The 26,965-nt window shown below is 41.7% G+C and overlaps 1 protein-coding gene across 2 annotated transcripts in view; it reads right to left on the bottom strand.

The window, feature by feature from the left end:
- Positions 1-26,965, bottom strand: part of LOC147707089 (b(0,+)-type amino acid transporter 1-like) — a 478,142-nt gene that overhangs the window by 205,605 nt on the left and 245,572 nt on the right. For both annotated transcript variants that reach the window (XM_086926281.1, XM_086926280.1), the window contains exon 3: positions 14,510-14,639. In XM_086926281.1, the coding sequence (XP_086782407.1) occupies positions 14,510-14,639 (130 nt within the window). The remainder of the gene's footprint in view (positions 1-14,509; positions 14,640-26,965) is intronic.

The raw sequence follows: 26,965 nt of genomic DNA, 5'->3' as shown, positions 1-26,965 counted from the left end.
TGATGTCATCAGTGATTTAATCAATATTATTTCAGATATCATCAGTGATGTCATGAGTGATGTCACTGACCATGTCATGAGTGATATAATATGTGACGTCATCAGCAGTGCATTGCGGGCGCGCGAGTTATAGTTAGCTGAAGTAACTATAACGGGGGAATTTCATTGGTTTTATATGAGTAAAATGTCCAGTTAACTATAACATGTGTCAAACCTATGGTTTTTTCAGTGAATTTCATAGGTTTTTTGAATGCTACTTCCTAACTATAACGGGTTTAAAACCTATGGTTTTTTCAGTGAATTTCATAGGTTTTTTAAATGCTACTTCCTAACTATAACGTGTTTAAAACCTATGGTTTTTTCAGTGAATATATATATATATATATATAAAATTTCTATGGCAAAATGAAACCCCTCATTTTGTTCCTTTTCAAATTAAATTTATTAAGTGTTACCACTTTATTCCAATCAAGATGACTTCAGGTGTGCCATACTTTTGTCATAAGTAAGACTGTTAGTGTTCTAGTTGTGCTTTAGAACACTCTGGGACATTCTGTCATTGGGCTATAGTTGGGCTACATCTGGCTGATATTTGGGCTACATTTGTTTCTTTTTGTGTCTGGTGGCCATCTTTGGGCTACATTGGGCTACATTGGGCTCTAACATATATATAGCCCAATGAAGCCCAATTTATATTTTTTCAAAGTTAATTTTCTCAGCAACTACTGAACAGATTTACACCATTCAAAGAAAAGCGTAATCTGCGAGCCGGACTCTACCTTTCTACCGTTCGAGCTGTAGCTGTGTCTAAACATCCTATGGAAAATAACATGGGGAAAACACGTTTTGGGACCCTCCTTTTATCTCAGCCCCCACTTGACGAATCCCCCCCCAAACTTTCAGGGAAGGAGCGCCAATATTATTTTCATTAGAATGTTGCGGATTTCCTATGGAAACTAGGTCCTAACTATAACTACCTACTGGCGACCGCCAGTAGGTAATATATATATATATATATATATTATATATATATTTTTTTTATGCAAAAATGAGAAAGGGCGTGTGCCCGAAACGCGTCGGTGTGACAGACTGATTGTGGGAGTTTGCTGAATAAACAAGTTATCTACGATTCCAGACTGTGGCGCTTTATTTTTGCATAAAAAAGATTACCGGACCTGTGGTTGATCCCTCACACGCACCCACTGTTGAGCGCTCCAGTTTAAACCACCATTGCTCAAATATATATATATATATATATATATATATATATATATATATATATATATATATATATATATATATATATATATATATTCCACAAAAAAGATTGGCCATCTTTAGAAACGCCAGCACAGTTGGAAATGTCTTCCTGTCTTTATTGCAGTTACAAGCACAGCGTGCATTCTGCCCCCAGTCCAAGCGCCAAATGCATTTCGAGCGTGAGCTCTTTTTCAATGGCTTAACACGTAAGTCCTGGCAGCTGTGGGGACTATTTCTTTTCTTGTCCTGCCCCGCCCAAGTGGGATTTCATACCAAAGTGGCTGCTGGGATAAGTAGTCCGCTGTTCACAGAAGTTCGTGTGTCACTTTACTCCCCAGTGGGTTGAAAGGAGGAGAATCACCTTTGAGCTTGTAAGTATCCTAAGCCACAAAAAAATCGGAAATTTCCAACTCCTGTCAGCACTCTATGTTTCGAGTGCAAGGTCCACTGTAATCACGGTGGGCATTTCTGCGACGAGGCAACGCCGCAAATTCATTCCACAAAAAAGATTTGCCATCTTTAGAAACGCCAGCACAGTTGGAAATGTCTTCCTGTCTTTATTGCAGTTACAAGCACAGCGTGCATTCTGCCCCCAGTCCAAGCGCCAAATGCATTTCGAGCGTGAGCTCTTTTTCAATGGCTTAACACGCAAGTCCTGGCAGCTGTGGGGACTATTTCTTTTCTTGTCCTGCCCCGCCCAAGTGGGATTTCATACCAAATAGTCCCCACAGCTGCCAGGACTTACGTGTGTGGTTTCCACGAGTGCGGTTCTTTGGATATTACATTTCCGAGGCTGAGCTGAATACTATTGCGGGTACCCATTACCGCAAACTGCACCCGCTCGCGAGTGCCCCGACTCTTCAGTGGGACAGGGAGCACCATTTACGGACGGGCACCGCTGCAGATCTGAAACGCGTAACTGGAGAATAACGCAAACCGGAGGAAGGAGGCGGACTGCGAGAGAACGGGAGGACGACGCGGGACACGCACAATCACGGTGAGAGCGCGAGCCCGGATCTATACGGGCATCAGAAGCAGCAGTAGGGCGTCGTGGCTTAACCAAACCAGTGCTCACACCCTCTCACATTGTTTACAGTATAATCCATGATAGGATATGTACTGTGAGGACACGCGCAGAGATGCAGCGAGAGGGATGTTTAAGAAACAAGAGACTATAGCAGCAAGCTCCAGTGCGGGTGCAGCTCCCCAGCCACCTAAAACTAAACTGAATGAACTGCTGTTGAAACTTGAGAGACTACACGAGAGAGAAATTCGGAAGTGGTGGGAGGCCACCAGCCTCCAGAGCTATATAGAAGACAAGAGGGTACCGAGGGGTTTAAGAGTGTACACAATCCCGTCCTACGAGAACCCGGACCCTCAGCTTCTAACAGACTGGGCAGAACACACCGCACATTATTGCGAAGGAACTTTGGCAATACTTGTGAAGTACGCGTGGAGTGACCGCGAAAAAACTCTGGCAGAGATAGAGTTATTAGAACAAGAACTGCTGAAAGAAGAGAAACCCGATAAACTAGCAACGTTTAAAGACCAACTCAAAATCCGTCTGAATAAGTACGAGGAAAAGATAAAGACTCGCAAACAAGAAAAATACATAAGAGACGAAAACGACTACCTATCGGGTAGAATCTTAACTTTTGCCAAAAAGTACGACGCCCCAAGGAAAGAAGTTGATCGAAAGAGAGCTCAGGGTACACTATCTCCACTGGACACGTCGGAATCAGAAGTCACCGACAGTGAGGCTGTGGATGAACAGAGGAAGAGAACGACAACCGGGAGACAAAGAGGAGGCCAGACACCACTCCCCCCTCCTTTTCACAACGAGTGCACGGTAATCCGCCAGTCATGGCTACGGGGCGGCAAGAACAAGCCGCCAGAAACCGTGGCAGGAGAAGAACAAGAAGAGCCGGAGGCGGTAGGAAGAGGAAGGGCACAAAGATGGAGGAGCAAGCGAAAACCGAACAAAAATTGAATGTGAATCATGCAGACGACCTCACGGTGGTTAACCTAACAGACAGAATGTTAACTGAAGTTGAACATAACTTACTAAGTCGAGGATTAAGCTTTTGTCCCAACAACAAGAGTGAATATACACAGATGAGGATCGATCTACATGCATTTGTGAGGAAACTCAAGTTACACAAATACCACAAAATCAGAATCAATACGAAGGGATCGAAACTTGTACAGAAAAGACTAACAGCCACCGACATCCTATCCTGTGAAGATCTGAGAGGGATAGAGAATCTTGAAAATTTGAGATTGGAAAGAGAGACACAACCATCACAGGAGGACACCATGATTAATAGAGCTCTTGCAAATGAAATAGACCAGGAGAGAGAGGAAAGCAACATGAAGCCAATGTCAACATTCTGCCCGATAATGCCGTGGGATGCAATAGATGCATTCTCAGAGACGGTTCTGAAAGACTTAGTAACTCTAAGAGGAAAACGGGAGAAGCCAACCAGGAAAGACAACATCACCCCACAAGAAAGGGAGGCCCTACGTACCCTGGAAAAAGAGGAGAACATAATAATCAAGCCCTCAGATAAGGGGGAAATGTTGTGCTTCTAAAATGTGAGTACTACCAAAGAGAGGCGCTAAGGCAACTATCTGATATGCAATATTACCGGCAAACAGATGACAAACACTATAAGGAGGGCATTAGGAGGTATGATGACTTAGTAAACAAATGGTACAAGAAATCCATGTTGGGAAGTGATGAAAATTTGTATTTGAGAAGCAACAACCCCACGATCCCCACCTTCTACCACTTACCCAAGCTACACAAAAATGCAAGGGAGCCCCCGGGAAGACCAATAGTGTTATCTGTGAATGGATTGACTGAAAATATGTCAAAATGTATAGACAGTTACTTATTCCCTCTGGTAACCAAACTTAAATCTCATGTAAAAGACACCAAAGACTTCCTCACGAAAGTATCTGAGATAACATGGGATCCAACATACCTGATGATTGTGTTAGATATAACTAGCCTATATACCAACATTAGACATGACTTAGGCTTGGCGGCAGTGGAACATTTTCTGAACAAGAGACCTGCCAGATTCGCATTGCATAATCGCATGTTGCTGGAATTCATTGAATTCTGTTTAACAAGCAACATCTTCCTGTTCAATGACCAGTTATATACACAGGTCTCCGGGACCGCGATGGGCACCTGCTTTGCTCCCAGCTACGCGAACTTGTTCGTCGGCTGGTGGGAGGAGCGGGTGCCCATGGTCCTTCAGACTGAGGGACAAGGAACAGAGAGAGTAATACAGTGGTTCAGGTACATCGATGACCTCTTCATCGTGTGGCAAGGGACGATGGAGGGGGCACAGCAATATATAAGAATGCTGAACGATAACAACTGCAATCTACACTTCTCAGGATCTATCAGTACAACAACAGCTGAGTACTTGGACCTGAGGGTGGAAATAGATAATAATCAGCTACATACATCACTGTATCGCAAAGCGACGGCAGGCAACTCCATCCTGCGAGCCGATAGCAACCATCCGAAGAGGCTGATACAAAGCATCCCGTATGGAGAACTTCTCAGGATGAAAAGAAATAGCAGCAGAGAGAAGGACTTTGAAACAGCGGCAGCAGGTTGCATAGAAAGGTTCACAAGGAGGGGATACGATCCAGATTCTTTGGATAAAACCCTGAAGAAAGTGAGAAAAATAAAAAGGGAAGATCTCCTAAAGCCAAAAGCACCAAATGAACAAACCAAGGATGAGGGGAAATTTCGTTTAATCACACCATACACCAGTGATTCCATGGGATTGAGAAGAATTATGCAAAAGAACTGGCATATTCTAGAGACAGATCCGATCCTGAAAGATGAAATCCCTACGAAACCCCTGATCACATACCGTAAAGCAAGATCATTGAGAGACTCCCTAGTGAGAAGCCATTTCAAGAATGTGACCCCAAGAACAGGTAAAATTGCAGAGATGGGTGGGTTATTCCCTTGCGGAAAATGTAAGGCCTGCTCGGGATGCAAGAGAGTGCGAAACTATGACATCCCGGGAGCAAATATCACGAAACCCATCAAGAAATTCTTAACCTGCAGCACTAACTACGCGGTCTATTGCCTAATTTGCCCGTGTGGACTGAGATACATCGGGAGTACGATCCACCAACTTAAAATCAGGGTACTCGAACACCAAAGGGCAATAGACAAGGCGGATCCGGCATATCCAGTCGCGAGACATTTTGATTTGGTTCATCAAAGGGACAGGACTAAACTACGGTACTTTGGCATAGATTTTGTACCTGAAAACCCTAGAGGAGGAGATAGGCTAAAAACTTTGAGACGCCTAGAATCAAGGTACATAATCGACCTCATGACTAAAAGTCCAGGTGGGCTAAATCATGGGGAGGAATTGGCGGTTCATTTGGGGAAATAAGTAACATGAGATTTTCCCGACACTTCTTCATGAACTGATGTACAGAGACTTGGTGAAATCAACAGCGATGGAGTTTATGTACTGTTCATTAATTGTTTATTATAGTTTAGCTTAATAAGTTCATTGATGGGTTAAGGACGTATGGGGACACTGTACATATTAGACACTGGAGTACTTGCCAATACATGGCAGGATGGACTTTGGAAACGTTCACCAGGGGCCTTATCTTAGAGCACCCCGCATCACCCCGGATGTGGATACACGGGGTTCCATGCCGATCCACGGCTTGATTTAATTTGTTTCCCTTTCGGGTAATATGCACCTTACTGTGAACTGTATTAACATGTTCCAAGATGGCGCGCCCGTTAGACTGAGGTAGTCCATCTACCATGTTGATGATTGTGTTGATGCTATATCCCAGGCAGGTCCTCACAGTGTAACTGACACTGAGGAAGGCGTATTGCTGAAACGCGTCTGTCAACAAGTGTGATTAAACTTTTGGTGTGAGCACTGCAATCTTTTGGTTTCCACGAGTGCGGTTCTTTGGATATTACATTTCCGAGGCTGAGCTGAATACTATTGCGGGTACCCATTACCGCAAACAGCACCCGCTCGCGAGTGCCCCGACTCTTCAGTGGGACAGGGAGCACCATACATATATATATATATATATATATATATATATATATATATATATATATATATATATATATATATTTTGAAGCTCCAAATCTCCCGATCACGGGAAGAAATAGCCACACTCGAGGGGAACCTTTGCAAAACTTTATTCCGACCGCAAATGACACAGACTTTTCAGCGAAAAGCCTTCTTCAGTGTTAGTGTCACACTCGAGGAAGCATGCATTTAAAGCACCGCCTTTTGTACATGGAAACAAATAGGGGAAAAACTTACAGATCTCAAAAGCAGTTGCCATTTTGTAGTGGTGCACAGACCAGTGCTTTTACTCTGCTAAAACTACATGAATATTTCCTGAGCGGTTTCAATACATAAAACCCCATATGATTTGCACTTAAATAACTGTTTAATCAGCAACTTTTCTCTGTACTTTCTATTTCATGTAGTATATTTTATACCTCTACTTGTTCATAAAGCTGTGGATTGGCTAATGTTCCTTCATCATGTTTCCTCTAAGCGTGAATTTCATTGCTCTGAAAAAATTATTAAGGCATGCTACACATATACATTTAAAATCATCCTAGGAGTTCTCATTTAATCACATTATTGTCACAGCTACAGCTACAATCGTTGTAACCTCTCAGCAACTGAATACCACTTCTAATTAAATCAAAATTACAGCCAGAATCAGAATCAAAATCAATGTCTGATACAATTGAATAAAATCAATTGAGATCAAATAAGATCAAAACAAAACAAAACCAGAGTTCTCTCAAATTATTTAAGTTATTCACCTACTTCAGTTCATTCCTATCTATACGGATTTAATACATTCATGCTTAGTCATCCCACTAAGTGAGTCAAGGCCCCAAATGTACAGCTAGCTCTTCCCCGCTGTTCATTCCTCTCGGAGATTTTGTTAAAAGATCTACAATGTACCTGGACTCCAGGCGTCTAAGTTTACGTAACCTGACCCCCCCCCCACCCTCTGGAATTAACGGGACATGATCTAAGCCATAGTATTGAAGTTTATTTCTATAACTTTGGTGAACCTCTGCAAAGTGACTCGCCACTGGGTAAGATGGATCTTTTTTGTCTATGGCTCTTATATGCTCCAATATTCTAATCTTAAGCTGGTGAATGGTACTGCCTATATAGCGCAGCCCACAGGGGCACACTAGGTAGTACACTGCATAGGGAGTACTACAAGTTAAGAATTTCTTGATTTCCCTTGTAATATGTATGCCTGGTATTGTGTATGTAAAACCCCTCTTGCTATGGGTACAGGCCTTGCACCTGCCACAAGGAAAGAAACCTTTAATTTCTTTTAAGGTTTTAACCTGCTTTAGCGGTTTCTCTAGATGGCTTCGCATTAACATGTCACAAAGTGATCTTGATTTTCTAACTGTTACCAGGGGTGAATTAGGGATATCTTCTTTGATGACATTATCTGTTTTAAGAATGTGCAAGTTTTTCTTAGCATTTTCTTAAGATATCTTTAGCTGAGTAAGGTGCAACCATCCGGAACTTACTCTGACCTTATTCTTGTTTTCTTTCCCTATTCTCCGTTAGTAATTTCTCTCTGGGAATTCGTCTCACCTTCTGCATAGTCTTTGCAAGTGTCATACTCCCTTACACTGAACCTTGCTATGCATTCCGAGGCAGTCTCCTCGAAATCCTGATCTTTAGTACTGTTCCTTTTTATCCTGAGGAGCTCACCATAAGGAATACTTTGAATGAGTTTGGGTGGGTGGTTACTACTGGCAAACAGTACTGAATTTCCCGCCGTGGATTTGCGGAAAAGTGCAGTATGGATATTCTGGTCTTCTACAAACACCCTCAGGTCCAGGTAGTCCACTGCTACTGGACTCACTGTCCCAGAGAAGTACTAGTTCAGATCATTATTGTTCTGGACCTCAATGTAGTCATAAGCTGATTCTACGGTACCTTGCCATATGATTAATAAATCATCAATATACCAGTACCACTGCACTACTCTGCCTATATCCTTGCCCTCAACGGTTCTGGGCACCTGCTCCTCCCACCAGCCAACGAACAAGTTTGCGTAGCTGGGGGCAAAGCAGGTGCCCATCGCCGTGCCAGATAATTGTTTGATGAACTGGTCCTCGAACAAGAAAATATTATTTTTGAGGCAGAATCCCACACATTCAAGTAACATTTGGTTGTGCATAGCATAGCGTAATTGACATTTCCCCAAATAAGCTTGGACAGATCTTAGTCCCTTATGATGCTTTATACAGGTCTACAGGCTGGTTATGTCCAATACCATTAACCACATGGCTGCTGGCAGTTTTCCCGTCCTGTGCTGAAAAATCAGGATGTCAGTTATTCATGACGAGCTCAGCTCGTCATCAGCACACGACACCCGTGGGTGATGACGAGCTGAGCTCGTCATCAGCATCGAAAGGGTTAATAAATAGCTGGGGTCCCATGAAATTTGAGCTATCTTGCTTAAAAAATCTTTAGTGTCTTTAATGTATGACTAACTGCGCCACAAAGGGAAACAAGAAGTGATCTAAAAACATAGATAGGTGTTCTGTTATGCTGTTGACTGAGGAAACGATAGGTCTCCCTGGTGGGTTCACATTGTCTTTGTGCAGTTTTGGGATATGGTAGAAAGTAGGGATTACCGGGTTAATACTACTGAGAAACAAGTGTTCCTCTGTCCCCAACATACATTTTCCGTACCATTTGCTTATCAGTTCATCATACGCTTGGATGCTTGCTTGATAAATTTCCTTTGACACCCTTTCATAGTTCTTTTCTTCAGAGAGTTGGCGTAGTGCTTCCTTCTGATATTGCTCCCTACTTTGCACAGCAACATTTCTGACTTTATCTGAAGGTCTAATTATTAGTGTCTCATCCTTCATAAGGTTCTGTAATGCGGTTGTCTCTGCCACAGTAATGTTCCCTCTTGTTCCTCGTTGCCCTCTCCCATTTGATCTAAACTTGAGTAAATCATTTGTCATTGCTTCCGTGAAGACATCAATGGCGTCTAATGGCATTTGGGGATTGGAAATTGAGACCGGTTTGAACGGGCTTTCTACCTTATCCTGTTCAATGCCTATGTTAATTGTTCTCTCTGGTATAGTCCTCATAGTAGATGGATTTTCTTTATTCTCCGATCGCAGATCTCCCAAAAGTCTTTTCGGGTCAATGCATCTGTGGCCCTTAGTGTACTAGACAATTTCTTAAAGTCTTTCATATGTGGCCTCAATTCAAAATACTTGTAAAGTTTCAGTTTTCGTGTGAAACTAAAGACGACAATCCTTGTTTGGGTATATTCCAAATGGCTGGTCAGGCAAAATGTTAATCCCAGACTTACAACTCTGGTTTCAGTTTCCGTTAATGCTCGATTTGTCATATTAACCACTGTTAGATTAGTTGTCTCTATTGCCGCTTGTTGGACCTCTTCTTGTTGCGAGTGGCCCATGCTGGTGGTGGTTTCCCTCTTACTGCTGCCACCCCCTCGGTGAGTTCTTCTCCTCTTTGCTCTGGGGGTTTGTTCTTTCCTCCCCATAGCCAAGATTGGCGTATTATCTGGAATTCGTTCTGAAAAGGGATTTTCTTTTCTTGCACTGTTCTCCCTATTTGTTCATCACTTGACTCATTCTCAGTTAGATCAGACTCTGAGGTTTCAACCATTTAGGCTGTTTGTTGTGTTCTCTGATTAAACTCCTTCCGAGGTGTATCAAATTTCCAGGTAAAAGTTAGAACTCTTCCCTGCAAGTAGTCATTTTCGTCGCGGATAAACTTTTGCTTCCTAGTTTTAATTTTTTGTTCATATCTCAGTAGTCTTGTTTTCATTTGCCCTTTCAGCTCCTCTACTCGACTCTTGTTGTCTTCTTTGGCCAGTTCATCTTCAAGTTCTTTAATTTCAGCCAATGCCTTCTTGCTGTCGTTCCAGGCATATTTGATGAGTATTCCTAAGGTTCCCCGACAGTACAGTGCAGTGTGTTCAGCCCAGTCTGTTAAAAGCTGGGGCTCCGGGTTTTCATAGGACGGGACAGTATACACCCTTTACACCCTTTACCCCCTCGGGCCCTATTCTCTTCGCTATAGCTCTGGAGACTTTCCTCTCTTCGTCTTTTCAAATCTGCAAACTATTGTGGCAGTGCTGGAGTTCCCTTGACGAGTTCTTCTTTCATATATATATCAAGTAAAGGTATAAAATATACTACATGAAATAGATATATATATATATATATATATAGCCAGGCGGTGGAGCATGGCTCCCATTAGTAATCATAACAGACAACAATGGTATTCTCACCTCCTTGCTTTGTATGGTGGAGCAGATGCGATACGCCCCACTCCCTCAGCCTCTGACAGCGAGGGCCAAGCGCCATCGGTGTTCGTAGAACCATTTTTGACCACCGAGGTAACATTGGCAATTAAACATCTAACCCCGGGAAAGGCGGCGGCCCTGGCGGGCTACCTGGGGACCTCCTCCTGGACAAACCTGTAATCTGGGCCAGACTCATCACCCTAATAATGAATTTGATATCGAAGGGCTACCCAGTGCCGGATTCGTGGAAGGGAGCAGAGGTTGTAACCGGGTATAAGAAGAGGGCGAGAGATGACCCTGCCAACTACAGACCGATCAGTCTAATAGGCGTGATCCAGAAGATGGTGGGCAGGGTCATCATCTCCAGGGTGGGTGTCTGGATGGAAGAGGAGAATATTCTTTCCCATTTTCAAGCAGGTTTTAGACAAAAAGTGGGCACGATGGATCAGATCTTCCGATTTTTTGCGATCCATTGGAAGGCCGTGTCCATCGGTAAGGGCAGCCTGTACCTGGCATTTATAGATCTCAAAACAGCTTTTGATCTAGTTCCTCGTGCTAGGCTGTGGGATATCCTAGAAAAGATGGGTTTCCCGGGGTCTCTCTTGGGATTTATTGTGAAACTTCACGAGAGGAATTATGCTAGGATCATATGGGGCTCCCGGGGCAACTGACAGAGAGGGTGCCTGTGAGGAGTTGAGTCCGCCAGGGATGTGCACTCTACGGATCCGAGCTGTGGGGGTCCGAGAACATAACTGATCTAGTTACATCTCAAAATAAGTTCGAGAGACCTGGTGTCCCTTCCAGTTTCCACCCCGCTAAATCCACTACAACAAGACATGGGCAGGTGCTCTTTAAAAGATGTAGTTCTCTTGCGGCCGCTACTTTTCTGGGTACGACTCAGAAGGACCCAGGAGCTCCATAACTACGCAGCAGTTCTGGACAAACTTCTTTTGCTCAACTCGGGGAATAAGATCAAGTGGTTGAGCAATTTGAGGCAGCTGGTTTTAAAATTGGGCCTGAGTGTATCATGGATGAGCCAAACACCCCCCTCTAAGCTAGTGATTAAGAAACTTTACTGGGATTGGGTTCAGTAGGAGGCCACATCTAGAGGTGCAGGGGGTCCCCTTACAGAGTGGTTCCTTGAGTTTAAATTGGCAAGGAAACTTGAACCTTTCCTAGATTTTTATAGAAAAACCATTGGATAGATCACTACCTAAAACTCAGGTTTGGGACCCTCCCTGTGAATGATTTCACCTCTGGGTGGAACAACCCAGGCAGTGTACCCAAATCCTGTCCAGGGTGTGCAGCCCCCAAAGATTATGTGGCTCATTTCCTTTTCGCTTGCCAGGCCTATAGGGGAGCAAGGAAGATATGGTTAAAACCATTATGCTTGGGGCTGGGCCTCAGGGCCATAAAATGGCCTTGCGGGTCCTCAGCACCGATACGTCTTCCCTTGCCATGGTGTGTGGGGTAGCCAAATTCTTGGGTAGTGCTTGGAAGACACGTATGCGGAGGGTAAAATCCACCCCCTTCTCAACCTGATTGTTTGATGGATTTATGTTAGGATGATTTTAGGCTGTCATGTATCTGTTTTTATTGTATATCTTATTGCTTTTAGCATTGTGGTTTTAATGTGTTGATGTTTGTACACAAGGATTGGTGGATTGGTGGGTTTTTGTTTTTATTCTTTTAACTGTATAAGACTGTATACTTTTATGATGATATATTTTATCGAATAAAGTACTTTCTACATATTATATATATATATATATATATATATATATATATATATATATATATATATATATATTTCAACAACGTAGTCCTTGGTGAAGGAACACAATATAGCTGGTGCCTGTGGCGAGAAAAGGAATAATTCTCACTGCAAATCTTTCAACAAAGGTTAAATTCACGGCACACACCTCAATAGATTTCACGGTAGTGAGCAAGAACGTGAAGTTTGAAAAGCAAAGGAGAGCTCTCTGACCTAATAAAGAGCTGAAATCTATCGAGGTGTGTGCAATGAATTTATTCTTTGTTGAAAGATATATATATATATATTAGCGCTGAATATCTACATTTATAATTCATATGCCTATACCATTCATGCCTTTACAACAAAACTTGTTGTAAAGGCATGCGTTGTGAAGGCATATGCATTGTAAAATCCTGCATGGTAATGGTATGTGTGGTAGCGGTACCTGCGTTGTAATGGCTGAAATGTAATGTTAATGCATTGTAATAGCTGTGTTGTAATTGCTGTTTCCCAGTCTGAGCACCAAGAATTTCTTCCTCCTCAACCACGTTTCATGAGAGAAGTCCGCCGTGATGTAGATTCTGACTCCCTTGTACAGGTCTGTTTATACTTTTAGCCACCAAGATCAGTTATCGGCCTGCTGATGACGGAGAAAACAAGCAATGAGCAGCCTAGGAGTGTTGCGCCGTTTATCCTATCCCGTTATTGCGGATCATGTGCAACCGATAATTCTCAAGTGGGTAAATGTAAGGCTGGTGAGTTTCGGGATAAATTTGGTCAAAACGCCTTTCACGTCAATTCATTCAAGCTCCTCTGGAAGGCAATTTTCTGCGCAGAACTGTAGAATAAGTAGAGCTGGAAGAGCAGTATGCAGTGGTGGTAAGAGCACACACAATGCAGGAGTACTATAACTTTGAATCAAGATGGATCCAGACCCTGGTGGATCTATACTAGGATATCTCACAATAACAACAAGTGAGATACCTAAAACAGACACCAGTTTTTCTATAAAATCCCAGATGATGGTCCGCCATTGGATGGGCTGATTGGTTTCTTTTCCACTCTTTGTACAATATAACACACACATTTTTCAAGATACAGGTTTTGCCATTGTAGGTTCTCTTTTTAGCCTCATGTTACTAGACCATCAATATCCATTCGTGTTATGAGTAGAGTTAGAATGGGGGATATGATATTATATGGTCTTTAATCTCATTTCCCCTTGGACCCTTTTGTTTTACTTAAGTCAATGGTGACACCCTACACTAAGTAGCATGCAAGATCAAGACATTCAGAAGGCATGCAAGACATTCAGTGGCACAGTCATCAGATTTGGGACCAGAAAATGCTGAAAGGAGAAGCTTGGATGCTAGGCTTTATCTTGCACCACTGGTGTGAAATCCTTTCCCATTGGAAATTTACCAAACATGGTCCCTTTTCCATTATTGATAAGAGCTCAAGATGGAATTCCAGATGCTACTCCATGCCCTAACACTTTGGAAGCTCTAGGTGACCAGACCTTTCCTGTCCTGCGCATAAGTTGCGGTCCTGCTCGCTCCCACCCACCTCTCCTGAGCTTTTGCCCTTTCTTCCCGGCCCAGTCCTCCTAACCCACTGCTAACCCTTGACTTGCTGCCCTTGTGTCTCACTCTATGCATCGCCTCTTAACCTACACCCTTCTTCAAGGGATACAGGAAGCTGTCTTTTCAACTCCACTCTTGTCCAGCTATTATTGTATCTACCAGTGTCTCCCTCACTTTGGCCTACTTCTACCACCCTTTTGTCGCAGCTACCATCTATGATTGTATTTCACAATCCAACATCCTCCTCTATTCTCCCTCCTACTTCTCTATTACCTCCTTGAGTACTCCAGTATCCACCACCTCGTCACCTGAACCAGATGCATGGTATCTCCTGTTACTGTACAGGGCTGTCTTGCTTTGCAGCTGAGTTTGCTCGATAGAAATCTACTTACATACATAAGAGAGGCCTATGCATTCTTGGACTTTTATCTAGAATGGGCAGACATTTCATTCTTCATTAAAACCAGTGCTTATTCTGGCTACCTGAGCATTTTCTAGAGTAGACTGCTTAAAATGCTTATTCTCTTACCAGATGACCTTCTCGTGCTGCTGCATAGTACAAGCGCCCTCCACTGAAGAATCCACCATTAATAGAACCAAATGTTGACATTGCCACGGCCAGAGGCATTAACCACATCCAGCTGCCCAGTACTCTGCTCCTATTTAGGAAAAAAACAGGATGGTATGTTTTAGCTAATGTCCTGATTCATAAAACTGAAATTGGAATAGTTGAAAGTCTACTTACATAGGTTTACTACTAAGTTTAAGGTTGTTCCTTTCACCTCTATGGGATTCACAAAGAATCACAGGCATACTCCTGGAAATATACATTGTTGTGACAAGCTATCTGCCTAATATTTGAAAATTCTAACAAACTGCATTTTTCAGAGACACCCTCACTAGAACACACCCTTTTCTGCCTGTAAGCCTATAGTTATGACAGTGAAAAATCCATCTTAAAACTGACTTTGTACATGCCAGTTGCATCTGTAAATGAGAATGTGGCCTACTTTTCTTGGACATGAACACAATTGTAAGAAACGCAAACAAAATTTTTAATCGTGCCCCATGATTGCTCATTTTAAACATAAAATATATATATATATGTGTGTGTATACATATATATATGTATGTATGTGTTTGTGTATATAGTCAAGTCAGGGATATTTGTATAGCGCACACATCACTCCAATATTAGGTGTCCAAGAATCTCATGGCACTTGCAGACGGCTCTGACAAAGATGTAAGATAATGACTTAATTTTCGAAAAGCCAAGTCTTGAGCTGTGTTCGGGAGTGGTGAGCAGGTGTAAAGGCATCTTATTCCAAGAAGTCGGAGCAAGAAAAGAGAAAGATCGCCCCCTTTTCTGGCAGCATGAATTCTAAGTTGAGTAAGCAATGGCTCATTGCTGGATCTGAGCAATCTGCGTGGTTGATACCAGCGTAGCTTCTGCGACCAGTAATTGGGACCATTTCCAAACATTTACTTGTGGGTCAGGCACAATATTATGAAAATAAATCATTTTTTCACTGGAAGCCAGTGGAGGGCTCTTAGACTGGGGGCAGAGGAGGATCTTTGCGGAAGGTCAAGGACCAGCCTAGCTGCAGTGGCGGTGTTCTGCAGGACCTGAAGCATGTTTAAAAGGTTTTCATTAATTGAGAGCAATAGGGCGTTGCCATAGTCCATTCTGTTTATAATAAGTCCTTGTATTCATGGTTTTCGGGCTTCAATAGGGATCCATTTAAAAACCTTCCGAAGACTTCATATTATTCCAAAACAGGTGCCGGTTACATGATTTATTTGATTCTTCATGGACAGTTGGTTGTCCATGTATACTCTGAGATTACGGACCATTTCCTTGGGTGTGGGACAGGGGCCAAGATCGGATGGCCACCAATCATGAGTTCAATGTTCAGAGGCCTTACCAAAGAGCACAATCTCCGATTTGCTACCATTCAATTGTAGATGGTTCGTCCTCATCCACCTATCAACATGTGTTATACAGTATTTGAAACGCTGCTTGGTTTCATTAGGGTCCGGGCCCAAGGTGATCAGATTCTGGGTGTCATCAGAGTAGGATGTGACACCAAAATGGTAGGCTGTGATCACCTTGGCCAGTGGGATCATGTACAGATTAAGCAACGTAGGGCTCAAAATAGAGCCCTGTGGTACCCCCATCTCGACCGCTCTTTCACAAGCATTGTATTTGCCGTTCTGCACCGTGGTTACACGATCCGATAAGTAGCTGTGAAACCATTTCAGGGCATTTTCTCTGTCACCTATCTCCCAAAGCCGCTGTTTTAAAATGCTATGGGAGATGGTGTCAAAGGCAGTGGACAGACAAAGCAGGACGAGGATAACTGATTGACGTTTATCTAACGCCAATCTGATATTATCAGTAACCTCTACCAATGCTGACTCCGTACTGTGCGCCTGCCTAAACCCAGACTCTGAAGGGTCTAAGAGTTCATGGCTTTCAAGATGAGCAACAAGCTGTTTGTTAACAAGAGATTCTAGGGCCTTCCCGAAGTAGGTAAGTAATCATATGGGACGGTACTTAGCAAGGAGTGTGGGATCAGCTGTTGGTTTTTTCAAAATCGGTCTTACTCTGGCTACTTTCCATGTTATAGGGAAGTCCGCTTCCGCAAGTGATTTGTTAAATAAGCGAGTTATTCTTTCCAGTAATGCCGGGGCAATAATCGAGAGAAATTTGGGCGGAATGCGATCAGAGGGGGAGCCCCGCTTTATCACTTTATTATCGGAGGTGAATGACTTGCAGTCACATTTCACAAAATCATTCAAAAAATGAGATGGGTTAGGAAGTGGGCCAAAGGAATCTTCACGATTGGGGCTATTATTTTGGGATGTAAGAGTAATGAATAGCTGTAATTTTTTGCTCAAAAAAATTAGATAGGCAATCGGTCTAGTCTTGAGTGGCAGGTATTAATGGCTGATAACTAGGAGTAGTAAGTAGTGAATATATATATATATATATATATATATATATTTAATTGAATTTAATTTTGAATTGACTTGAATACATTTTTAATCAATCTTGAATAATATAGTTTACATATTTTGAATATAAGCACTCTATACTAGCAACTAAGCTCACTCTCGATCACAATTTAAGTTATGTCCAATAACTTATATAACTCAATTCATCCAGTGCAAGGCTCAGACACTAATGTATATAAACTTAGGACATCAGAGGGTACTAAACCCACAACATTGCCCATGAAATGTTGGTAAACAAGCTGTGAATTAATTAAGGTCTTAACGCATTCAAGAGCATTTCTAATCTCCTAAATAAGTAAATGACCAAGCTGGGCGAAGCATTATTGTTCATATTGATTGTGTCATAAACAACTAATTTATTTATGATTTAAATTGTGACATGGGCTCTGTGCGATGGTGTAAACACAGAGTCTGTCTTTTATTTTCAGTAAATTAACAGTATTTTTGCCTGTGATTCGGGACCATGGTCATGTGATCAAGAGCCTGTGTGCTCGACATGCGTCTGTTTTTGCCCGAAAAATAAAAATTTCATGACATTACCTGGTCGGTGTGGCTCGATCTTTCGGAGCTGCGAAACGCATAGGGAATGCAAAAAAGAAATATTCCTTGGGGCATGCTGGTTTCTGCTGATAATAAAGGACTCCTCCTTGTTTGGCCGGGTCCTTCCTGTCTCTGGGTGTGCTCTCACACGGAGGGTGTCATAACGGAACATATTACCGGCCTGCCCAGGTCGGGAGAGTAGCACCACCACGCTGAGGAAATGTGGGCTGTTTGTTCCAGAAAACTACGGAGCCAAACGGAATGACAGGACAGCTTCTAATTGAAACTAACTGCTCTTTGGGAGGCTCGTCAAGAGTTGTATAATACTGTGTGCGAGGCAGAGCCAAGCATTGGTCATATGGTAACGAAGGAACTACTGGTCCCACAATGCCTTGTGTTAAATCCTGCCTAGTGGATGGCGATAAAATCGGCGAAATAATGGACTGGTTGCCTTCGCATCTGCCCGCATGCATGCCGGTCCCGTGAACAAGCGGCAGGAGCTGCGAAACGCGTAGGGAATGCAAAAAAGAAATATTCCTTGGGGCATGCTGGTTTCTGCTGATAATAAAGGACTCCTCCTTGTTTGGCCGGGTCCTTCCTGTCTTTGGGTGTGCTCTCACACGGAGGGTGTCATAACGGAATATATATATATATATATATATATATATATATACACTGAAAAAACCATAGGTTTCACACATGTTATAGTTAGGTGGACATTTCACTCATACAAAACCATTGAAATTCCCCTGTTATAGTTAGTTCAACTAACTATAACTCGCGCGCCCACAATGCACTGTTGATGAAGTCACAGATTACATCACTCATGACATGGTCAGTGACATTACGGATGACATCACTGATGACATCATCCAGTGAATGTGTGCCTTTCTGAAAAATAAATATTTTTTATATATGTGTATCTAAAGGTTGATGGAAGAATAAATGGATAAATAAGTGTCTAAATGTTTTTTTTGTAAACTTATTGAGTATATCTTAGTGAATACATATATTAGCGAGTAATGTTTAAATAAGTAAATATCTGTATCAGTGTCTCACTTTGTGTATAAGTGGCTGCATGGGTTAGTGAGTAGCTACATGAGTGTCGATATGGGTTATTAGTTGGATTTTTAAGTATCAGAATGAGTGTCTGTATGGTTTGGTGGGGGTATTACTTAGCGTACAGATGCATGAATGAGTGACTCACTGTTTGTATGTGTTTTGAAGACAGCATGTGGGCAGGGGTGTATGGGTGTGTGTATGGGTGTGTTAGTAAGTGAATGACTGCTTCAATAGTGTCTTTATGAGTAAGTACATATGTTTTAAACTAGTATATGTGAGTATTGATGTATATAAGTAAAGATATATGACAGTGACATATTGGAAGAGTTCCTGTATAAATAAGTATGTATTTCTATAACTGATTGTTTAACCCCTCCCCTGCTGATGACGGAACCGCTCCGTCATCAGCTACAGTTGAGCTGTGCTGATGACGGAGCGGTTCCGTCATGGCCCAGCCGCCGCGCCTGTGCAGCGCTGATTTCGTGCCTGTGCGGGCATTCTAATGAGCGTGGCGGGTCATGACGGAACCGCTCCGTCACCAGCATAGCTCAACCGCGGCTGGTGACGGAGCGGCTCCGTCACCAGCATGCGGCCGCCCCGCCCCTTTAGCGCTGCGGCGGAATAGCCACCGCAGCGAAGGGGTTAAGAGAGTAAGTATGTGTACGTTTCTGTAGAAATAAGTTAACTGGTGTGTTTAGAGCTGTATATGCAAGTAAATGGATGTTTGATAGTTATTCACACACATGCTCACACATGCAAATAAACTATGTATAAGTGTAGGTGTGTAACAGGATGTATAGGTGTATGAGTACATAAGATGAGTGAGTACATGTATGAGTGACTATATAGAACTAATGGTGAATGAGTGGATGTGTATGTAGATTTGAGAATTACAGAATATGTTGCTCTAACTGGTATTGGTATCTCCATTTTTTTGAAAATTTTAGTTTCTATTTTTGAATGTGTGTATCAAGGGGGTATATTACGCTAAGAGGAGGTCTGCCACTTTCACAAGGATCATGTCATCAGTGCTGTCATTTGAGATGTCATCAGTGATGTCATGAGTGATGTCACTGACCATGACCTGAGTGATGTAATATGTAACGTCATCAGCAGTGCATTGTGGGCGTGCAAGTTATAGTTAGCTGAACTAACTATAACAGGGGAATTTCAATGGTTTTGTATGAGTGAAATGTCCAGCTAACTAGAACATGTATGAAACCTATGGTTTTTTCAGTGAATTTCTAAAGTTTTTTAAATGCTAACTCCTACCTATAACGTGGCTGAAACCTATGGTTTTTTCAGTGAATTTGAAATGTTTTGTAAATGATCATTTTAAAATGTATTAATTATTATATCTTTCTTTTTATAGTAATTTCCTACATTATTATAAATACTTATATTTATTTTTGAAGTTACATTTCATATTTTTAATGTAAAATAATAACAAAAGTAAATTCAAAAAGAATGCACTGCTAGTGAAACTGCCTGAGAGAATTTGTAAGTGTTGGTGAGGGGCAGATTTACAACCCCCTTGTGCCTCTTTTACATCGCTGTTGCATCACTTTTCTGATGCAGCAGTGGTGCTAAAGATGCGCCATGGTGTGTGGTATTTAGAATGTGACTTATCTGGGAGGTACGTCACATTGTAAATCCCTGTACCAGAAGGAGACATTCCTACATGGGGGGGGGGGGGGGCGTTCCGGTGCAGGATCACCTCCTAAAAGTGGCTGAGTGAAATCTACAAGATTTCACTTTGTCACTTTTGGGCTCATGCTGTGTCAAAACCCTGCACTAGCTTGAAGTAGGTGTAAGGATTGACACAGCATTCTGAGCGTAAGGCCCCCAGTGCATTGCTGGAGATGCGTTGCACTTGCAACATAACTCAAACAATGCACCACCTTTACAGCACAGATACATCACATATCTGTGCTGTTTTTGTCCCATGGTGCATTGCATTGTAAATCTGACACATCCATGGTGGTGGTGTCACGGTGCACAATAACTGCCATATTCCTGGGGATATGCCAGTTATTGTATATGTGCCCATTAGTGTTTTAATGTAGTGAATGGATTACTACATACCGATGAATGAGTCACTACAAAACTAAAACAGCAGTGACAGAGTGTTTGGTGGAAGTGTAAGGATACAAACTGGGGAATTGAAGGTATAAAAGACAAATCTGCAAGTACATAGAAGACTGCATGCATAGTCTATAGGGGTTTGAAGCAGTCTATGGCCTAAGGCCTATTTTAATGCAAGAGTACTTAGGTAGTGAGTGGATGAATATAGTTCTGCAAGGAAAGAGCCTGATTGAATTCATAACAGCCTCAGTTTTACCACAGTATATAGAAAAACTCATACATCTGAATGGCTCACTACAATAATGAAACAGTAGTGTGAGAGTGTTTGGTGAAAGTGTAAAGATACAGACTGGGGAATTATTCTCACCGTCATGATCTCAGAGGAGTTTATGACCAGTCACCACGAAGATCAAACTTTTTCACCTCCCGGAGAAAAGAAGTTCCGTAAATAATTACCCCTCGAAAGTATTTCATTATGGATGTTCTGTTAAATACATAATTTTATTTTCCTTTTCTTTTTACTGTAACAATGGTATCAATCGTTATATTATAATAGATTGTCCTATTGCTACAGAAGAGGAATGGGAGATTTTTCAGCGCCATCTATAATAAAACTTTCAAATATTAAAAAGTACTTGATCAGATATTTTTTTCCAGAAACATATTTTACGAAACAGCATAACAAAAAAATATAGCTATGATGCATACTTTGTTACTTTAAATATTTATTAAACCCTACATTTCTGAATGTTATTTTCTAATTTCTATTCTTATTTGCGGTTCCTATTCAACTTCTCCCTAAAGAATATATAGGCCTGTACTTTATATTACAAGAGTACCTTCCTATATATTCTTTAGTGAGTATGTGATTTATTAGCGGAACAGTCTGCAACCTCTAAGCACTACGACAGCACACTCCTGAATTGTACAGAATACAAATTTGAAAAATATTAATGCATGCATTTTTATGTAATATGAAATCATTTGTATTTAATTGTTTTTTTACTTGTTCTCTTGATCTGAGATAATGTAGTGCGGGAGTATTTGTTGTAGCACTTCAATTTTACTTTATCTAAAAGTAACTGATGCCCTCTTACATCATCAAGAATGTGGGGCAACACTTTTACAAACTGTAGCACAAAAAAGAAGTATATGGCCACGCTTAACTGATATTTTATGAAATTCCATTTTTAATTGTCACCCCTTTCATATATACAGCAACAGTTTCTGAAGAAAGTTTATTTGTATTTGCTTAATAAAAACTGTTTCAAACCTAGACTTATTTTTTTGCTGCGCAACCACACATCCCGATCAGGAAAGTAAACGCCACATTATTATAAGTAAATAGTACTCCTAAGAAGTATGTCACCAACAAACTTGATAAAAATAAACAGCGCAAGACCCTGTCATTTTTCCGCTGTGATTAATACACCACACAGCAATTATATAAACCTCCCTTGAAACATATTAAAAAAAAATGTTCCCGCATAATCCCTCTCCACCACCTTATGGGCACTGTACAGAGTTAATAGTGTTCCTAACCTGCCCTCTACTACTTTCTTTCCCCATACTCCTTTGGAAAATGCATCACAATATCACTGACAACAGTGACCCGTTCCCACCCAATAAGGATCAAACTTGTGCTCGGAACACTTTAGCCAATAAAATGTCCAAGTTGCTCCACAGACGAGCAAGGAATGACTGCCAAAACTTCTACTTTTAATACTTCACAGCCAATGAACAATAAGATTCGTAAAGTCCCGCTTGAAGCACGTTACCCTAATACACCCCGAACAGGAAGGAATCGCTTACAAAACTTTTCCACTGACTTCTTCTACGACTAACGGTTCCCATGAAAAAAAAAATATAAATCTCCAGCACAGTAACTATTTCAATTAGCAACATATTGTGGTGAACTTCTAACCTCTGCACTCATGCAAGTGATCAATGAAAAGTTACTATGGTAACAGGCAGAAAGGTACTGGCTGTACAAAAAAAACATTATATTTACCCTGGATCCTCTACAAGACAGAAAGGAAAGCAAAATACCACATTTACAACCCCCTTGCACAGTTTTTTTAAATAAAAAGAGGCCCCCGGGGGGGAAGGTGGTCCCCGGAACTCCATGAGCCCCCCCGCATACATATAGTTAAAGACCAGGGGGGTAGCGATCCCCGCGCAGGGGGGACCCTCTGCGCCCCCATTATGAAAAAAAAATAGCCCCCGGAATTTGGCCCCCCTGGAGTTTAACTAACAATGAAGCGGGCTTCGGCTTTTTTTCTTTTTCGCCCAAAACACGTACCCCGCGCTTAAAAAATATATCTATATAAAAAAAATTCCGTGTGACATCACATACGGCGCCCCGTACCCGTACAGAGCAAAAGTTTTTAATTGTTCAAAAACATATATTTATGTATTTAATGTACATATTAACCCCTCCCATGCTGGTGACGAACCCCAGCCGTCATGCACTACGGTGCTCGTGTGCTGATGACGGCTGGGGTTCGTCATGGCCCGCCCGTGTTCGGCCGGCGGCCACACACGGGAAAAAAAGCGGCCGCATCGAAGGGGTTAAGGGAAGACATTATCTGGGATAATCATGGAAATAGTTTTTTAAAACTTTAAATAAGTGTATATTACTTTTAAAAGCAATTACAGAAATCGCGGCCGTACATCGTAAGAGCAATGATGGTTTGAAGAGTGATACATTTTATAAAACAATATAGTACTGCACGCTAACGTAGAAAAGTCAGCACAATTATTGACCCCTCTCCCAACATTTAAAAGCCCCTGGGGGACGTCGTAAATTAATCGAGACTTAACACGTTAGTACAGCCTACTGTGCTTACGCTACCAGGAAAACACAACAACAAGTACAAGGCCTAGATTTCCATTGTAGTGATTTCTTAGTTGCAGGTCTAGTTGTCAGATCGATACACACACTCCCTCATTGCTGGTATACAACCAAACCACACCCATCCAGCGCATTCGTCACTACACACGTGACCCTATGTATAAAAAAGACGGAGCGCACGTGTTTTACGCCATTTTAGACTTGTTCCCAAAGTACCGAACAAGGGGCCTAATACTACATGCGTGGCCTCTTTAGTCACTGAGTTAGTGGTGCCCGAAGCACTGAGCGGGTGAAGAACCTGCAATGATGATGATGGGAGCACAAGTATGCCGTTAGCCATAGAGATATCAAGCCTCAGCACCATATATGAGACTTCTTTGTTGGAGATCAGAACTACATCATGAAGAAGGTGTCTTTTCCACGAAAAGGTGAGCAGTGGGGCTTGAGTACGGGTTGTAGCAGACTAGATACAAAAACGCGACTTAGTATTTCAGACAAACGCACTTCTCTATAGTGTATTAATTTGCATGTATACATTTTTATCCCAATAGCAGGAACATTTTTATAATCGCTGAAATGTCCGGAATATTACCAATACAAACAGTTTGTAGAAATGTGAGAAGGAACGTGTATAAAAGCGCGGTTATCTAAACTCCAAATTAATATAGTAATAATTACCAATCATAACATCTTTCTTTTAATATCTTTTAGATGTAGACCTTCAGGAAGGATTATGTAACCAGGACGACGGCAATGGCACAAGGTGAGCAAAGAAGCTTGTTTCCAAAAGAACGCCAAGTTATCTATGAAAGGAGAGAATGTGTAGTATGCAGCAGGCGCGCAAAACACACATTGGGCTAACGGGACTTCAGCTAGGATGAGATAGCTTCCTGGGCCCACACACAGTTGCACCAGCGTACTTCACGGGTCTTTTAAGGACATTTTGCATGTTAATGATTCTTTGATGTCCCCCCTCCCACTTACAGCCCCTGCAGCTCCACTCTTCTTTTTGCTTGAAGTTAAGCCCTACCCCCGAAATAGTTTTCTAGCCCCCCCATATTTTTGACTGTGGTTGCGCCTCTGGCTTAAGGCAGCCCCCCTGTCGTGTGTGTCTCTCCCACATTTTAATGTCCTTTTTCCTCTCTCTTTCACATCGTTTCTCTTTCTTTTTTTAAGTTTTGGACGCTGCTATCTCCAGTCTGCTGTATAAAACCTTATCTGAGTTGAAGTGGTGAACTCTCTTGGTTACACTGAAGGCTTCTTCGACACAGAGCACCCTCTTTCAATGTTGCCAATGGCACTAGGTGAGCAAAGAATTTTGTTTCCGATACAACCACAAAATATTTGTGAAAGGAGACAGTAGGTAGTGAGCAGCAGCTTGACTCTGTAGAAATGTATAATTACCTCCGAGCAGTGACAACAGATAGGTTGCAACAATCTGAGAAACAGATCTACAAGCTTATTGCGCCACTTTTGTGTTACTTTTAACATGGGAAAAGTGGCGCAAGGAGCTTGTAAATCTGCGTCTGACTTTTCAAGAAAATTTTTTAACTCCAGACTCTGTGAGAAAGTTTTAATGTTGTTTTCTATCTCTTTCTCACTTGCACTCTCTGTGACATCATTTCTCTTTTAAAGTTATGGACACTGCTGTCTATTTTGACGTGTAGAAGCAGAGTTGAATTGAAGTTGTGAACTCTGGTGGCCGCAATGTTTATACAAGGTAAGAACAGCGGCCTAGATATACAATGTCTCCATTGCAATGCATTAGAAATAAATTGGCGTATTTACAATCCCGTTGTGCCACTTTTGTGTCAGTAACGCAGTAGGCACTTCCATATAGACACCACCTGCACGCGGGACTATAACAGAAGTAAAATGTACTAGGCACACTGCACACGTAAAATCGTAGTGTTAACTTCATTTGTAATGCTTCACCTTATTTAGTCACATCTACATAACTTTAAACTCTTTTTTTCTTTTTTGTTTTGCAGATTACCTACCCAACGTCTTTTTTTTTGAGTCCACATCACAATTTGTTAATGATACTGTTTAAATAAAGTTATTTTTCTAGTTAAGTTTACAGTTGTTGTTTTAATAAAAGTTAATAAAAAACCTATATAATATTTATAATTTGAAATACTATAGTAAGATGTTTGACAGTAGGGTTGAAAAGTACTGGCTGTAGGTAATATATATATATATATATATATATATATATATATATATATATATATATATATATTACCTACTGGCGGTCGCCAGTAGGTATATATAGTTAGGATTTTTTTGAATAGAGATTTCTGAAAATTCTAAGTTGAATAACTTTGGCGTTGATGGACGGAATTGGCTGAAATTTTCTGGAAAATGGCACATTTTGTTTCTGAGCGTCCCCTGAAAGTTCGGGGGGGTTTCGTCAAGCAGGGGCCGAGAAAAAAGGGGGGTCCCAAAACGTGTTATTAACATTGAGTTTTCCATAGGGCGGTTGGACTCTTAGCTCGAACGGCTGAATGGATTTCTATGAAACTTGGCAAAATTGTAGAGACTGTTTGCCCGATGTGCTTTTGCTAGGTCTCAAGATATGTGCTCCAGTGGATTTTGAGAAATTAACTTTAAAAAAAATATATATATCTGTGACAGCATCCCGGTTAGCGCCCCGGTTCGTGTACCAGACGCGTAACGGAACTTCGCGAGGAGAAGCGGATTGGCTCTCCGGTAACTCAACATTCTAAACAGTCCGGAGCAGCCGCCATCTTGTCTCTCGGTAGGATCGAGAGACAAGAGGTGGAAATAAACGAAGGGGGAAATGAATGAAAGGGGCAAGGTAGACCCCTCCTGACCCCCTAGGATTGATGTGGGGGCTATTAAAGGGCCCCGCGGAGCAAAAAAATTAAATACATTTTTTTTTTTTTTTCGCTGTGGAAGCGCTACCCGGTAAGCGAACCGGGTAGCTCACGGTAGCGTAACCGGAGTCCGCCATCTTGTGTTTCGGACGAATTTAGTCACAAGATGGAGGATAAACAATGTTGGGAATGGGTATAAGGGGGCACGGGAGACATATCCTGACCACCTAGGTTTTCTGAGGGTGGCTGAGGAGGCCCATATATGTAAAAAAAAAAAAAAAGCGCAACAAGGGGAAAACCAAGGGAAATAGTAAAATAATATTTTAGAGTGCTTTGAGGTAGGGTAGCTCTGAATAGAGCTGTTGTGTTGTGTGGGTGATGTAAGTACCAACATGTAGGTACCAATGAAGAGTCTAAAATTCAATGTACACCGTCTCCTCTGTAGATATTTTGTATGTTCTAATATGGGTTATTCAAATGTAAATGTGTGGAAAAGCACTTCATGCTTTAAAGCAATTGTATTTTTGAACTGATTGTTCTTTCCTCTTAGTACTCCTCTTTGGTTTTTTTTCCCCACACTCTTCTT

The sequence above is a fragment of the Lissotriton vulgaris genome, chromosome 6 (assembly GCF_964263255.1).
Source record: "Lissotriton vulgaris chromosome 6, aLisVul1.2, whole genome shotgun sequence".
In the NCBI taxonomy this organism is placed as follows: domain Eukaryota; kingdom Metazoa; phylum Chordata; class Amphibia; order Caudata; family Salamandridae; genus Lissotriton; species Lissotriton vulgaris.
This window is presented reverse-complemented; position numbering and strand designations above follow the sequence as displayed.